Here is a 17,307-nt window from a genome sequence, read left to right as displayed (position 1 = left end):
AATACCTAAATGTCTTAAAATTGAATTAAAGAATCCCTCCTCTTATCTCTATTCCTTTGACCTGGAACTGGAGCAATGCCATACACTTTCAGAAGCCTGGTACAGCAGCACAGAACTCCAAGGATCCTGCCTTACACACACAGGTCAATCCTACAAAGCAGCAGGATGAGAAACCAGTGAATATGGGCCAACTTCCACATGGCAAGATAGCCAAGCTTTCCAAAACCACACAGAAAAGGAGTTCAAAGACATGGAAAAGTCTTGGTAAAATTCTGGGGGTAAAAATGCCAGAAGGCCTCATTATTTGAAACAAAATTTGATGGAACCAGCTCTGAAAATTCACCTGTATAAGAATGACAAGGGGCACTTGGTAACAGTGAGGATTTCTGAACTCCCTCTGGGTGGGTCTGGGGCCAGGCCCACAAATGAGCATCTTCAACATGCTCACCAGTTAACTGTGACAAAGGAAAGCCCAATTTTGAGAGATACTGATATACAGGAAGCACCTCACACACTTCTTTTTCCTCTAAAATCTTCTCTGTGCTGTCCTCTCTCAAGGTCTTTGGGCATTTCTGAAGAAAATCTGGACAATTAGACAATAAGATATTTAATCAAGCAAAAGCAGGAAAATCAAGATCTCAGTCCAAACGAATTCTTAGGTTCTTATCAACATGAGAGCAGCACCTATGCTCTCCATTTTACACACCCACAACCAAGTAAACAGAAACGTAACCAACGAAAAGGAGGAAGCTCAAATGCAGCTCCAAACAGACCCTGTTTTGTACACACACACACACACACACACACACACACACCCCAACACACATGCATATGCACACACGTATACATACACACCTAGACACAAACACACATACACACACCTACACACTTAGAAACATGCCTATGCACATACACACACATACCTACACACATGCACATACACACATATACACACCTACACAAATGTGCACACACAGCTGTACACATATACACACACATACACACACATATACACACCTACACACATGTACACGCACGTACACACTCACACATGCATATACACACATGCACATACACACACATGCAGATATATGCACATGCACGGTTACACGCACCTAAACACACGCGCGCGCACATACACAAACATACATGTGCACGTACACATATGTGTGTGTGCATAGACATGCACGTACACATACGTACACACAGACACACACACACACAAATGGTTCAGTTCTCTGAGTACTCCCCGGCACAAAACCTAGTCCACACATAAAACAGACAACCAATAAGAATTTGTTAAAAACCAAATAACTTTAGAGCAGTAAGTCACAGGAAATTCATCTAATAAGTTAGCAGGGAGATCCCCGGCTGGACAAATGGGCCAACTAAGTCCCACCAAACTGAACTGAAAAGCTCTAGTGTCACTGACTATGAAAGAAGTCAAAGCATGTACTGTCAAATGCATATCAGCAAATATGCTTCTAAATCACTATTTTTTACATCTACCCACATGTATGTATATACATATATACAGTTATACTTATACACATTTTTCCTCTTGATTTGGCTCAACCAGTGTTAACAGCTAGTATATATTGGTCCATATTTTTCTCCCTACACATATCATCTCCATCAGACATATGCAAATACAGACATAGATATGCATACACATGCACATGGGGAAAGTTTTAGAATTTATACACTTTTCTCTATCTGTATTTCTTATTGAACAATACCACATGGACATTCCATGGACACAACAAGGCATCTGGTCTACCTCTATTTCATTCATTCTAATGGCTGCATGATATTCTAGGGTACGGATTATCATAATTTATTCTATTACCTTGTTGATGGACTTTCACTATGCTTCCTGGTTTTTGCTACTACCAACAATGCTGTCCCAGAGATCCTTGTACATATGCCTTATATGCTGATGATTTTGTTCATACAACAGAGATTCCCAGGAGTAGAACTACTGGATTAAAGAACATATGCATTTTTAAGTTTTAGCGCTTAGTGCTAGATAGCTTTTTTTAAGACAGTGACATTTCACATTTCCAAAAAGGCTACTATTTTAATCAAGATAAAATAAAATTGTGCTTAGAAGGCAGGGAATCCATTATCTTTCTGGGACAATCCTCTAGTCTCTGTTAACCTCCAAGCTCATCCACTCCTCTTCCTCCCATTGGCCAATCTGGCCACTCCCCCTAAAGCTTGGGACTCCAATGGCCTTCACTCTCCCATGAACTGCCTGCAATTATGTTCTAAAGTTGACATATTTTTGCTTTTGTACTTTTTTCAAAAGAGAAATTCAATGGCTTTCATCAAATTTCCAAAGGGGCCCCTGACCCAAAAAGGGTTAGGAGTCTCTCCTTTGGAGCCTGGAGGATAATAAGAGGGTTGGGTATTGCTGATGACAAGATTTAATTCTCTCAGTGACAACCAAAAAAAAGTGGATTTCATTAGAGAAGTTTTCCGGTGTCCATAAAATAATCAAAAACATTTTTCATCCACATTATTTTAAGAAGAAGCAAGCTCTACAGATAGTTTATAAAAGGGCATGGGTGCTTAAAAATGGGGGTGGGGGGGACATGGGTATTGGGAAACAAAAAACAGAGAGAACTATTTCCAAAACCAGATAAAAGGTCATTTCTTCTCCGATATATTGTTTCTCAGAGCAGTTGATATTTGATCCATGTAAGAGAGAGTCATTCTGGGCTTCCTTTCAAAGAAGGAATAAACATTTCACTACAGTGAGAAGAGAAAGCTAAATGGGGTACAGAAAAAATGAGAGTTCACAGAATTTGGGAGAAGATCTTTTGAGGAGACCCAATAAACCCCTCTACGCCAGGAGTTGTATCTTTCCTCGGTCACTTCTCTGCCCCCAACTGCGGCTGGCTTCTCTCCATACACCCTCACCTTGAAGGCAGGCAGTATCTGACCAAAGGAGGTATTCAGTAAGCATAGATTAAACCAGTAAGTAACTGAAGTAGCTTTATATGAAATTAAATTACAGGAAATATGGATAAGTCCTTAAATGAGATTTCTTTGCTAGTAAAAGTTTGAAATCAAGAATACCATGATTTTTCTGGTTAATGGCAAGAAAGAATTAAAAAGGTATCTATCGAGGCACCTGGGTGGCTCAGTCGTTAAGCATCTGCCTTCGGCTCAGGTCATGATCCCAGGGTCCTGGGATCGAGCCCCACATCGGGCTCCCTGCTTGGTGGGAAGCCTGCTTCTCCCTCTCCCACTCCCCCTGCTTGTGTTCCTGCTCTTGCTATCTCTGTCTCTGTCAAATAAATAAATAAAATCTTTTTTTTAAAGGCATCTATCTATCCACCTCTCAAGAAAGTGTCTAATTCTTCATTTTTTTAAAAGATTTATTTATTGATTTGAGGGAGGAGGGGCAGAGGGAGAGAGAGAATCTTACGCAGACTCCAAGCTGAGCGTGGAGCCTGATTTGGGGTTCAATCTCACAACCCAGAGATCAAGACCTGAGCCGAAAGCAAGAGTCAGACACTCAACCAACTGCACCACCCAGGGCCCCTAATTCTTCATTCTCATTAACTCCTGATTTTCATGAAATTACTTTGTATTGTTCCTACTTCATTCATGCATTAGCACTCTTATCATCAAATGGTATAATATAATCCTGACAGTTGCTTAGCATGGTTATTAAATAATAACCACTAAATTAATAAATCTCTGGCCTCTAGTCTAAAATCTAAAACAAGGGACAAAGATGAAACAGGTATTAAAAAAATATTAATTAACAAACTACCGATAGAATACTTAACAAACTACCATCAAAACGGATAAAGCTTGGGCACCTGTGTGGCTCAGTCGTTAAGCGTCTGCCTTCAGCTCCGGTCATGATCCCAGGGTCCTGGGATCGAGCCCTGCATAGGGCTCCCTGCTCAGCGGGAGGCCTGCTTCTCCCTCTCCCACTCCCCCTGCTTGTGTTCCTCTGGCTGTGTCTGCCTCTGTCAAATAAATAAAATCTTTAAAAAAAAAAAAAAACAGATGAAGCTTTAACTGTGTTTCTGCTTGTTATGTTGTGGAATGAGTGGTCTGTCCTCTGAATGGGCATATTTTGAAAAAGATCTCATTACCTCACTTCCAGAAATAAAACTATCTCTGTTAGACTTTTTCACTTTTGCTCTTTCTGAAAACATATGGAATGACTAAAAGACACAAGAACCTCAAAGCGAATTTACATGATGGCAACACAGATTGTGATGGTGCGTCTGTTTCAGTGTCCGGCAGTGAATTAAATCATACTTAGCCACTGATAACAAACAAAGAAAAAACACTTCATGATTTCTCAGCCTTTCAGGATTTCAAAGAGACTATTTTCTGAACATTGTCTTTCCAAGTTAGCTTTATTATATATGTGTATATATGTATGAATACATATGCGTATTACATACATATGTATATACATGCATATTGTGTATGTGTGTGTTATGTGCATGTATACCTACACATATATGCAATATACATATGCATTTTATATGTATTATATACAGCAATATATAGTACATATATATACTAAGAGTTTAAGTAGTATCCCTCTGAGAGTAAAAATATTCTCGAATGAAAAGTTTCAGAGCCTTGGCAATTACCCAATTCCAAGGAAATCTTGTTAAGTATATGTTCTCTGTGCAATAGCAGAAACACAGTGAAGAATTATTTTAGTTTTAATTTTAATGATTTATAAGCATTATAGCAATTCTAGAGGTAAAAAAGACTGTATAATGGCTCTAAGATTGGCTATTTAAAAATAGGTTAGGATCCTTGGCTCCACTCTCCTTCACTTCTTTAGTTTAAGTAAGAATGTGAAATTTGGTATATTTAGTTGTTTGATATCTAAAAGTACTATGTGCCTGGGAAGCTAAATCTATAGCTGGAGAAGCTTGTTAGATTTCCCTTAGTAGATATTTGCAGATTATAGATCCCCTTGAAGTAAAAACAATTCTACATAAATGGAAACTCCGTGTGTCAGCCAAAGGGAGGCCAAAACTTCCCTTCTAGCTAGGAGCAAATTCATGTTCATTTAATTTCTGACTTACCATCATCTTGACCCTTGACTTCAAAACTCAAAAGAGAGGTAGGGAGGGGCACAGGAAGGGAGGGAAATTCGAATTGTTCTCTTCAGACATTTGGGAATGAGAAACACTCCATTAAAAGAGTACAATCAATGTTCTCAGAAGCCCAAGCAGAGATCTCATTTGAGAATACAACACAATAATTGTTCCAAATAGGAGCTTTTTAAAAGAATGAAGCCAACAGAGTCCTCCTTCTGCACAGCATTCAGCAGGCTAAATTTCCGTCTTTACAAGGCCCCTGCAGAATCCCAGTGGGCGGCCCTTCTGAAGTTAGTGGAAGCTAGAAGTGAAGTTCTGAGATAAAGTGAAATGATAACCAAGCCAAATAATTTTTGACAAAAGAAAACACAAGTACTTTATGAGAGTCAAAACACTAGGTGCACTAAGAAAGTCTACTGTGTGCTGCTGGCGGCCATCAAGAGGTCTTTTTTTTTTAGATTCTATTTATTTATTTGAGAGAGAGAGCGCGTGTGCATGAGTAGGGGCAGAGGGAGAGGGAGAAGCAGACTCCGCGCGGAGCAAGGATTCCAATGCGGGGCTTGATCCCGGGACCCCAGGATCATGACCTGAGTCGAAGGCAGACTCCCAACCGACTGAGCCACCCAGGCGTCAAGAAGCCTCTTCTGAATCCAATACCGGACTACAGATTTGGTTCTGTTGCAGGATTCCATGACGAAGCAGTGATTTTACAGCAGCATCCTCCATTCAAAAATACATGATTAGGGAAAAAATATATTAATAATTAAGAGTATTGAGAAATATTCAATCTCATGAAGCTACTAACTGAATGAAATGGGACTGCTTTAGATGAGCCTCTCTGTCCTGAGCGGCACCATCTTTCACCCTGGAGCAACTGCTTCAACAACTCAAGATGGTAAGCCTCAGTGGAACAAATTGCTTCTAGAAAGGACAAGGAGGTGGTAAAAAACAAATAACACTGTAGGGAGAAAACACTAACAGTTAAAGTCCAAAAGCTACCACATAATCAATCAAAGCCATTCAAGAAAACAATTTAAAATAAGAAAGCATAAAGGAAGTGAGCTAAAATAACTAAGACACTTCCTAAAAGTATACTAATATGTACAGTTATTCTAGTTACTTCTATATAGAAAATTTGAAAAATAGAACTAAAGATGAGACTAGTTGCTATCAGTGGATGGATATTATGACTGTAGCTATTTTTGTCTTCTTTTGTCCTCTGCTATTTTTAAACATGTTTGGTGCAAAATTAGACATATCTTCCAGTGTGAACCTGATTTGCACATCAACTTTCTCAGACCTATGACCTTCAACCAGTATCTGAGATTAGTCTGGAGAACAATCTTTTAGAGGAATAGTCAAATGAAAGGGAAGGTCTGATAACTATTATTTTGTCAGACAAAAAAAGAATAGCAATTCCTTTTCTTTAAGTTCTTTTAATCTTTGCTAACCTGAGATGTTACTGCAGAACATTTTTGTACTACAGTCAAGATCATTATAACTGGAGGGAATTCTAAAAATCATCTAGTACAACCCATTATTTTATGTCCTGAAAAGATCAAAGGTCAAGGGTACCTAAGTCACACTTGGTGGCAGAGGCAGGACTCGAACCCAGATCTCTTAATGGCAGGCCTAGTGCCCTATTTTACCAAATAAAACCAAAGGTTAGCAATTTACTTACAATGTATTCAGATGCAAAATAAATGTCTATTTCCCACAGCTGCTCTGCTATTCCTCACAAGTACCCATCACACTAAAGTGGAAGGAACTAACTTTGGTCTCAGCCATTAAAGCAAATCCATTCAATGATTTAAATAACTTAGGTATATTCAGATTTTCTCCTGCTTCCTGTCTCCACCCCAATATGGCATTCAAGCGTGTGTGAGCAGGGAGTGAAGGAAGAGGGAAGTCTTGAATCCATGTTCACATTCGCGTTTTCTCTCTTCTCGCTTTCGCCTCAGGGATATCTCCTTTTCCGCTTGATCACTAGAGCCCTCCACTGAAGGCTGTGGCTGGTGACATCGTGGTGTATTCTCCCCCTGGCTCAGAAAAAGACTGGCAGTACCGCCTGTCAAATCCATCCTTCCTCACTGAGATCTACGACTTCTCCCCACCTGCATAAGCTACCCCTGGCTACAGGGACACATTGTTCTGACAGTGGCAGCTTCCCAGCAAGTACCCTAGGCATTCCTCTGCAAGGTGAGCTGGGACTTCCATCACCTTCCATGCCACATGAGACACTGAGATGCTAGGAAACACAATTCAGGTTCTCTCCATGCCTACCATGCTGTGGAGGCTCACTGTTCAAGTGGGAAGAAGTCGGGAGTATGTCTTGTGGGGTGGTCTTCTCTGCTTCTGGCTCTCCATCCACCTACCACACCTCCCCATCTCCCCTCTCAGGGACATCAGCCAGAAGAGAAAGGGGGCTCATGTTTCCAACTGATTTTTCTGCCTTCTTCCTCCAATCTACCGCGGCCAAAAGGGGATAGACCGTCCTCTTTACATGGGGACCATATTTTATCCTTCTCAAAGTGGAGTTTACTCATCACCTTCCTCTAGAGCCATAAATGTGAGGTGGTATGGCAGAACATGATTTATAGAAGAGAAAGATGGAAGACACATTCATTGAAGAGTGTTAAAATAGTCTCCTCATCATAGTTGTTATTGTCATGACCCCAGAGCCACAACTTTGATAGCCTACATATTAAAATGCCTCATTGAAGGGCCAGTCATCTGATTCAGGCCAACAGAACAACAACAACCTGTAGGCTGGCCACCCAAAGTACAGGACTCACATCCCCCACCGTGAGCTGTGGGAATGATGGAAAGGGAGACAAGATGAGCCAGGAAGGCACCAAAGAACCAGTATGCGGGGAGCCCGGGACCAGATGGAAAGAATATGGGTCCTTTCCGGAGGCTGAGGAGTAAAAGGCCAGGCCCCTGTGATGAAAAGTTCTAAAACCCCCCATGACACAGCAAATCAAAACATCTTGGTTATTTTGCTGTCTGTCACGACTGACGTTTTTGTCTCTTACATCATTTTATCCAAAAGCAAGATAGAAAAGCAATCTGACTTGTGGGAAATCATGAGGGTTAGAGTTGACATCTGCACGGCATGCTATGTTCCCTGGAAGAAATGTGCCACATCAAGTGAATTAATATTTCTCCTTTGAAGTTCTTACTCCCATTCAGCCCTCCCTATATGGGAAACATATCTCATCATTTTCGCAGCCTCGAAGCCCTGCTAAGAAACATGTCGAAGCTTCTCTCCATGAACTTTCACCCTCACATACATGAGAAAGTGCTTATTGCGGGAAGTAAAAAGCATCGCCATAGGATCAGAATGGTGCAAAATCAGAAGATGGGAACTATAAAGCTGCCAAAATTGGGTTCAAAGAAAAGAGAAAACACAAAGGCACATATGGAAGGCTTCTCGCCCAAGAATACAAGAATTCCCAACAAAAACTACCTGGAGATAGTTTTAGAAGGTTGAGGTTATCGGATGAGATAAGGAGCGGGAAGAGCCCCCAGGGAAGAGCAAAGGAGAGTTGGCTAAGTTCAGGAAGTGGAAACCAAGAAATTGGTGGGCATTTAGAAATGGAATCCACAGCCGGGGGCGAGGCAGCCGACCCGACTGAGACCTCGTTACTCATTTGTCTGCAGAAAAGTACTCGGGCCTCCAACTCCCTAAAAATGTTTCCAAACTTAATTAAAACCCACACCACTCTCTCTGCAGATCTTGTCACAGCTGCAATGTTACCTATTTTTTATTAATTTTTTATTACCATCCTCTCCCCAACTAAACCACAAATCCCCAGAGAGAGGGGCCTTTACCTGGGTTTTGCTCACTACGGTGTCCCCAGTGTGGCCTGAGATTGGTGCTCTGTGGCAGGTGACATGTAGGTCAGATTTACGGCTGGGCAGGGGCCCTCGGGATGGGATCCGAAGCACCCAGAGGATGCTACCCAAGTATCTCCCCAACTGTCTTTCCAACAGTTCCCGAGTCAGAGTTTCATTGCTTTGAAGGAAGTCAGTCTTCCTTCAAAGTCTACCTAACGCAACATGCTTTAGGTAGGTCGTTAATACCTTACCGGATGGCTAGATGGCAGATAACTGAGAGACGTACCCTCCAGAAATGCGTCCAGAGAATGAGGAAGTGCAGAAAAGTGCCAAGGGCAAGCTGGAGAACGAGAGAGCATGCCACAGCCTGACCTCCTTGAGCTTCCAGAGGTTTATATTAAACACGTGTCTTCATATGCCCCACAAAGACGTCTAACGATTATGTTCCCTATAAAAAACCACGTTCCTTCCTCACACTTCCTGCTATCCTAGATTGTATTCCCTGTGAACCATGTGCTTTATGCCTCCACAGAGACACGGAAGATTAAAAAAGAATCAGCGCAGATTACAAAATGAAGACTCAAAGGTTGCAGGATGATTTGTATTCTCTCCATAATCATTTTCCATCTTCCATCTTATCAGCACTCATAAATTACGCACACTCCATTTAAGAACACAGTGAGCCCAAAATCTCTATTATTTTCAGCATGATTGCAAACAGCTAAGCCAATCACATAAACAACTAAGTGGGGATGCAGCTAACATTGAGTCCTCATCGTGAGCAGTATTTTGCAGAACTCTGCCCTACAGAGGGCCAGGGTTTCAGAAGACAGTCACCCCCTGGCCCTGGGAGCAGGGAGACAAGAAGCACATGGACGGGGAGTGAACAGGGGTCTGGCCGCCCCCCGTGTTGGCCTCAACGACCCCACTTAGTTCTCCTTTTACAGAGGCCTTCCCCTCATCATGCCACTGCTTTAAGAAGTCTGCAGACCCCTGATCCAGGCACTCAAAACAGCTGTGCCTTTACTTCCAGAAAGAGTATGCTACACAGCCTGAAATAGGAAACCTTTGCGACAGCATGGTATTAAAATAATACATCAAGAAAATGTTTCTCCTAAGGGGCTTTTCATGTCACTCAAATGTTTAAACTTTAGGGATTCCCCAGCCTACAAAGAGTTCATGTTCCAGTTTAGTTTGTAAGGCAGGGCTTTGGAACTCCCGGCTCACTTCCCTACAGAAAAAGGATATTACACCGGTCCCCAGGCTTGCAGCAGTGACAGCCTGATGCCCCACAGGTGAACTCTAATGTTACTAATGCCACTAGGAGTCGAGTTTTACTTTTGCTCCTTGTAGAGTGGGCTACTGTGGGCCAGTGGGGGCGCCCAACCACTATTTACACTGTTTCTGTGAAGCAGTCCACCCCGTGATCGTGATGAAGAGAGAGTTAGTGACAACGGGGGTGCTTCCCCCCTAATCCCACCCCCCCCAGCTCAACTGCCCGGTGCCAGGGCAGTCCCTGTCCCACCGCAGCTGGTGGCTGGCCAAGCGGGCGTGCACCTGTTGTTTGTAGGCGGGAGAATGCCTGGAAACCACTGCCTACCACCAGCTCGAAAAAAACTAACTCGTGGTTTGCTTATTTATTTTCCAATATTTCTCACCATTTTATTATGACAATCTGGCACCTAATATAAATCCCCAAAAAAAGCTTGAGAGGGTTTAACACTTAGGGAAAAAAAAATGCTGGCGGTGTTTACAACCCTCTCTAAAAGACCAGGGGAAAAAAAAAGGAGAACACAACAATGCATATCTATAAATAACTTTTTAGGTTGAACCACAATTTGGTTTTTGTTTTTCCTTCATTTTGGCTCATTTGACAAGCAAATGAACTGAAAGAAAAGAACTAGCTTTAACCAAACAATGCTAAAAGAAGATTTCAGAATCTCCAAACTTATGAGCAGATTTGACCTATTTAGTATCACGAATTATCACAAACAAGTAAATAAAATGTTAATAGTCGATTTTCCACCAAAACTTTTGGGCTGTTCAGATTTCTTGATGTCAAAACACTAAGGTACTGCTCTGCCACAGAACCAAGTTATTTAAAACACTAAAATCTATTGCCATTAATGAATATTACCATTTGGGTAGATACCTTTCTATGCCTTTGCAAAAACAGAAATGCTCTTATAGAAGTGTTTCCATCTGTCACCCAGAAAAATACCACTGCTAATAATAATGAGGAAGAGGAGGAGAAGGACTTCTTCGTATGAGTGACTTTCATACTTAATGCAAAATTCTACCTTTGCATACACTGCACTATAACCTTGCACTACAACTATTTGCTTATGGATCTCCTTTTCCAGGTGCCTTCTGAATAAAGGACCAGAGAGCACTGGTCAAGAGTGTGGGTAATGAGGGTTCACAGATGTAGGTTCTATTCCAAGTTCAACTCCTTACTAAGTTTGCAAGGACAAGTCATCTAAAGTCTCTAAAGGTTGAGAGCTTCATTTAAATAAGGATAACTGGGGTGCCTGTGTGGTTCAGTCGGTTAAGCATCTGCCTTTGGCTCAGGTTGTGATCTCAGGATCATGGGATGGAGCCCGTGCTGGGCATGCTACTCAGTGGGGAGTCTGCTTCTCCCTCTTCCCCTGCTTCCCCACTCGTGCTCTCTCCCTCTCTCTCTAATAAATAAAATCTTTTAAAAATAAAATAAATAGGGATAATAATCATAAATACGTGTCTCACAGGGCTTTTTGAGATTAAATGGAACAATACGTGTAAAATTCTGTGCCCAGAATATAGCAAGATTGATGATGATGATGATGACGCCTTGATATCCTCAGTTCCCTGCACAGTTCATTGCAATGGTACATAGTCAATACGTGTTTCTTGAATTGAGTTGAATTTCCCCATACTATCTGTCTGAAGAAGCCCTACATTTCTTTCTAGAGATGACACTGGAACAAAATCTAGAGGAGAATCTGATGCCTTCACCTGACCACTGCTTGGAGACCCCCCAGCACTTTGTGCCGTCCTGCATCAGCTCTGTCCCACCAGCCGATCAGCACCTTCTGAAGCTTGCAGGCTGCTCCGTGACAGAGAATAAAATCAGTCTTTTGTAAAACAGTGAGTTCCCTTTCTCTTTGCATTTCCACAGCCAGCCACGTGGGAGGAAAACAGTAAATGCCTGTTCCTGGTCCCAGCTCAAGGCACCTGTCACCACTAATTGAACCCAAAGGGAGCAGTATGCCTTCCAAGGAAGGAGACAAGTGTTTAAATCCAATCCGTTCTCAACCTTCAAGACTCCATTCAAATCCACCTCTAAGAGGAACCACCGACCAGTCCGACCCCCACTCATCCCTCCCTTTTGGGATCCTTATTGTAAATGAAAGAGCGCCATCGTTAGTCTTGTTTCCTCACACACCTTATGAGCTTGGGGAAGGGAAGCTCAACTAATTATGAATTCTTTTGCGCAGAACAAGGACATGTAATAGGCAGGAAACAAATATTTGATCGCTTGATTTAGGTCTGTTTTCCAGTGTGCTCAAAGTACTTCTCCAGAATTATCTAATTAATCCTAACTTGATGAGAAGAAAGGCATATTGGATCTGCACAGGCTGGAGCCAAGTCCTGGCGCCCTCCACAGTGTGAATGAGCAGGGGTGTTCTTGCCGGCTCTGCAGAACTGCCTCTCTTTGGCCCGCACTCAATTTTTTGAACTAATGGCTTAGCACACAAGAATTAGCATTTTACAAAACCAAAAACTAACTGCCAACCACGTCTTCACAGTGTTGTTAACCGACAGCAAACTCTACTCTGAGTTCTACTTCCTTCAACTAAATGAATTGGGAAGTGGTCCCAAGACCCCCAGAAAGAGGGTGGAGGGAACCACAATGTCCCCTGTGAACACATAAGCTTGCACAGAAATAACGAGATCCGCCACAACTAGCATTTGCAAAGCCTATTAGCCAGGTTCCTCTTTCCTTTGCAGATTCTGCAATTCTCCTTTTTTCATATCAGGGATTTTCAGGGACCCTAGTAAAACTAAGAAGACTTCATAGTCATACAATCTGTTAACTTTCGAAATGCTTTCATACCTCCCCACCCAAGATAGGTAGACCAGATAACATAGACGGTCTCACTTTCCAGAAGCATAAAGAATCAGAGGGGCTGGCCCCAGGTCCCAACCCATGAGCAGCAGACGGGGGACCCCAACTCAGCCTTCCCTCCCTGCTCCTTGGTGGGGTTTTACTCCACAGTTGACCAAAGAGCTGCAATGTAGCCAGCCGTTCATCGTATTCCCACAGTGTGGCAGGCAAGATAACTTCTCTGAAAGAGAGAGCCCTGTGTCTCTTAAGAGATGGGGTGTCCCTGCAGAAAATATTGCCATTTAAATCCCTAGTCTTCACCAGTGTGTTTCACCATATTGAAGGCAAGTTCGCATCCAAAATGGTTGAGTGGGAGCCAACTGTGGTGTTCTAATCTTTGTTCATGCTGTCAGTGTGACATATGAAAGAAATATGAATAAAGTGACAGGATGAAAACAAAGCTCGTGGCTGGTGTGAGATACACAGACAGGGTGTTAGCCCCACACGCACTGCAACTGGGTCAAGTTAACACCTCTTCTTTCCCCTACATATGCGGTGTGGAAAAGCTATTTATAAAATGTTTTTAAATATTTAGGACCAAATAAATCAATATTGTTGGGAAACACTTACTCTGACCAGAACTCATTTAGTTGCCCTAGTCCCATGTGAATAACAGAACCGGGAACGTCAGGATGATCCGAGCCCAGGAATAAAACAGATGTGCTGTGCTTTCACGGAGAACGCCCTCCCGTGGCTGCCTTCAGGCTCCACCCCAGCCGGCGACCAGGCAGAAACAGAACAAGGATGAAATCTCAGAGGAGTGGCCTCGTGACTACTAGTTAGTACCGATGTAACGAAAATAGGCTTTCGAGAAATTACCTGACTCTGCAATTCACTTTGCTGTTTCAGGCGAAGGTTTTCAGGCGTATCTGCCACAGTAGTGAAGGACTGCTTTGGGTAGTGTCTGTGGAGAAATTTTTTAAAAGAACATAATTAAAATATTATGTTGCAAAGCGAGGCTTCAGCACCAATTGCTTTTTCCTTCCCTCCCATCACGGTGGAAAAAGGTGTCTCTCCGCCTGGCTAGGGCCATCTCTGGATCATTATTCTGGGTCCCCTCCCCGCCTCCATTCTCACGACCCTCTATCACCAGTTACACCATGACCTCCCAAAATTTCAACCTCAGCTTCTCTATTCACTGCTTGCCAACAGCATCCAAGCATGCTCAGGGCTCTCCTAACTTTTACTACCTCTCCCTCCAACCACACACTATTCTAGCCTGTGGAGCTAGACTCTCTTCTCTCCTCCAAAGAGGCTTAAACTCACTGCCCCTGCTCATCTCCTCTCCAGCTCTCTCTTCAACACCATGCATTCTGGCTTCTAGCTCCTGCTTCCAGAAGTTTCTCTGGTCAAAGCTATAATAACTTCCTGTGGACACATGCAACATCTTTTTGTGTTCCTCTCGCTGGGCCGCTTTTCCATCTGGAAACGTCCTCTCTCTTGGTTTCTACGTCACCACACGCTCTCAGCCTGGCTGCTCCCCTTCTGACTGTCCCTTCTCTGTCCCCTGTGGGTTCCTCTCTGTCTGCCCATCCCCCTTTGGGGTTCTAACACAGCTTCTTCTCTTCTCAGTCTACATCGGGGTGATCACCTGGGTGAATTCACTGATTCTCAGAGCTGTGGGTAATCTCTGCATATATGCTGATTACTCCCAAATCGAGCCCAGCATGTTCTCCTGGACCTCAGATTCACTGGCATTTCCACTCAGGTATGTTCCACACCCACCATAAACTCAACCAGTCTGAAAGTCAACTGTCCAATATCCCACCCCATCCCCAAGACAAGTTCCTCCTTCTTATTCACTCTTGCATTTATTAGTGCCCAGTTGCCCAAGCCAGAAACCAGGGGATAATCTTGCCTCCTCACACACTGAATCAATCAATCGCCAAGTCTGTTGATTTTATCTAAACACGCCTCGGGTATATTTACGTTTCCCTCCCCACTGCATTTTTCATGATAAGCCACATTTTCCTTTCGGGTAGCTATAACACTTGCCAGTTTTGCCCTTCCAAGCCAAATTGCCAAAGCAAGCATTTTAAAATGCCAATCTGATTACATTACTCCTCTGAGTCCCAATGTTCAATGTCTTCCCAGTGATCTGAGAATAAAGTCCAGCCTCCTTGTAGAGACCCCACAATCACCCTCTATAGTCATCCTGCTCACTCGCCATGCTCCACCCATGGAGCTCACCCTTGTCTTTCCCACCTCTTCCCCCACGCACTGCTCTCCTGGCCCAGAACACTCACCCCTCCTCACACCCCGCTTCTCTGGCTGACTCCCCTTCATCACCTAGGTCTTGCCTTAGACATCACTTTCTCCAGGAAGCCCTCCTGGCCTCCCCAGTGTGCCCTGGAATGTATTCTCCTTCCCACTGTAATTCTTATCTTCATCTGCACGCTCCTATGGACACGTCCCTGTCTCACAGTACCAGGAAAGTTCTGTGTCAGCAAGAACAGGCTGTCTTGTCTCTCGTCAGAGCACATTCAGCACCTACCAGTGTCTGGCTCATAATACGACTCCAGTAATATGTGTGGAAAGAAGAAAAGAAGGAAGAAAGGTAGGAGAGAGGGGGAGAGAAGAATGAGCCATATGACCATAGCACATGGTCAAGCCATAGTAAAGCTTCACCATGTTGTGTGATAGAGGGTCACACACAGGCCCTCCTAGTGATGAAGTGAGAGTATCTGCTCCCTCTGTTGGGGAAAGGTACAAACACTGGTTCATGGCTGCCCCCTCCCCACGCTCAGCCGGTGCGGAAAGTGTATGTCTAGCTGCCGAGACTCTATCATCGCGCTGACAGCCGTCCCTCAAAGAGCCCCCTCCCTCCCTAGCCCCTCTTGTTGGTGATGTCCACCCTGTGCCTCTTCCTGTGGTGTCTCCAAAGTCCACTCCGCCTCACTCTCCTTGTAGAGGCTTCTTTCCAGCATCCTGTTCCTGGCTTCCTGTGAGAAGGCTGATGGAGTCAACTCTTGTCAATGCAAATAAATTCTGTACGTCCTTCCAACAGTTACCCTAGCACTTCTGAAATCAGGATTAAAAACATTTTGTAGCCCTGTGGAGTGAGACTCACAACAGGAAATGTACATCATTGCCTCATTTTCCCAGCATCCTTCAGGAATTAAACGTCCCATATAAGTAAAGTCTTCATTTAACTCAAGTTAAAACCCCACCACTGCTAGATGCATTTGAACTATTTTAATCGACATCCTTCGAAAATTTTACATAATTTTCCTACCTTCCTAGAGCATCTACAAACCTAATTTAAATGTTGTCATCATACCTGAGGGTCAGCTTCATAGATATTAACAGATCACGATGTAAAGCAGTGCTTTCAAAGTCTACCAAGGCTGGGATGGCCTAGATCATAGGAAATCATGGTGCATGCACGATTTCCAGGGTGTTGAGAGATCACTTCTCCAACACTTGGCCTTGCACGGTCTTCAACCCCTCTGGTTTCCACCTTCTATTCCAGACTCAGAAACTAGACAGTCAAGTTTGTTTAAAACGTTGGTCAAAACTAGAGTGTTGATTCAAGGGAGGAGGCCGTAGCCCGCAAGGTTTCTCCCTCTCCGCACCCTGGAGTCACAGCCTCGGTGGCAGCCGCACCCTTTGTGGACTACCTCTGAGCTGTGCTCCACCCAGGGAAGCTGGGCAGACAACTTCGGTGTGTTCTGGGTTATTTGCACGTCAGTCTTGGACAGCTGAATTTCACCGGACTTCCAAAGGTAGAAACTATGCATTGCTATACTTTAAAGCTAAAATAAGAATGGGACACATGGGTTTTTTCCTAAATACATTCTGTGGAATAAGGTTTCACAGAGATTTTCAGGAGTTCTGCAATGTTTAATTCAAAAATGTTACATATCTATTTTCATTACTTTGAAAGTGGTAAATTAAAATCTACTCTCAAATGTGTTACAGGAAGTTTAGCCCATTGAGACCCTGCGGTGCTACAGGCTAACTCCGTTTGGGAGCAGACATTGGGGGATAACCTGCTCCTGCCTATTTCTCGTTAATTAAAAAGTAAACAGAACTTTTTAAGTAAACATAATTTTAAAACTAAGCAGAATTTTAAATTAAACAGCATCCTGGGATGGCCAAGTGAACTGTTGGGGGCAAGGGGGGATTTGTAACTGCTTCTCTATGGGCATGTGAAGTTCGTCCATGCCAGGCAAAAATCATTTCTATTTGGATACTAACGAAACTTCACTTGCCACCCATACCTCC

General features: G+C 43.2%; 1 protein-coding gene across 2 annotated transcripts in view; it reads right to left on the bottom strand.

The window, feature by feature from the left end:
- The window catches only part of NEBL (nebulette), a 350,953-nt gene that overhangs the window by 214,774 nt on the left and 118,872 nt on the right, over nt 1–17,307 (bottom strand). For both annotated transcript variants that reach the window (XM_035721807.1, XM_027594782.2), the window contains exon 3: nt 13,900–13,984. In XM_035721807.1, the coding sequence (XP_035577700.1) occupies nt 13,900–13,984 (85 nt within the window). The remainder of the gene's footprint in view (nt 1–13,899; nt 13,985–17,307) is intronic.

This window comes from Zalophus californianus, chromosome 9, assembly GCF_009762305.2.
Source record: "Zalophus californianus isolate mZalCal1 chromosome 9, mZalCal1.pri.v2, whole genome shotgun sequence".
Lineage (NCBI taxonomy): Eukaryota > Metazoa > Chordata > Mammalia > Carnivora > Otariidae > Zalophus > Zalophus californianus.
The sequence above is the reverse complement of the archived record's forward strand: the minus strand, read 5'-3'. Positions and strand labels throughout refer to the sequence as shown.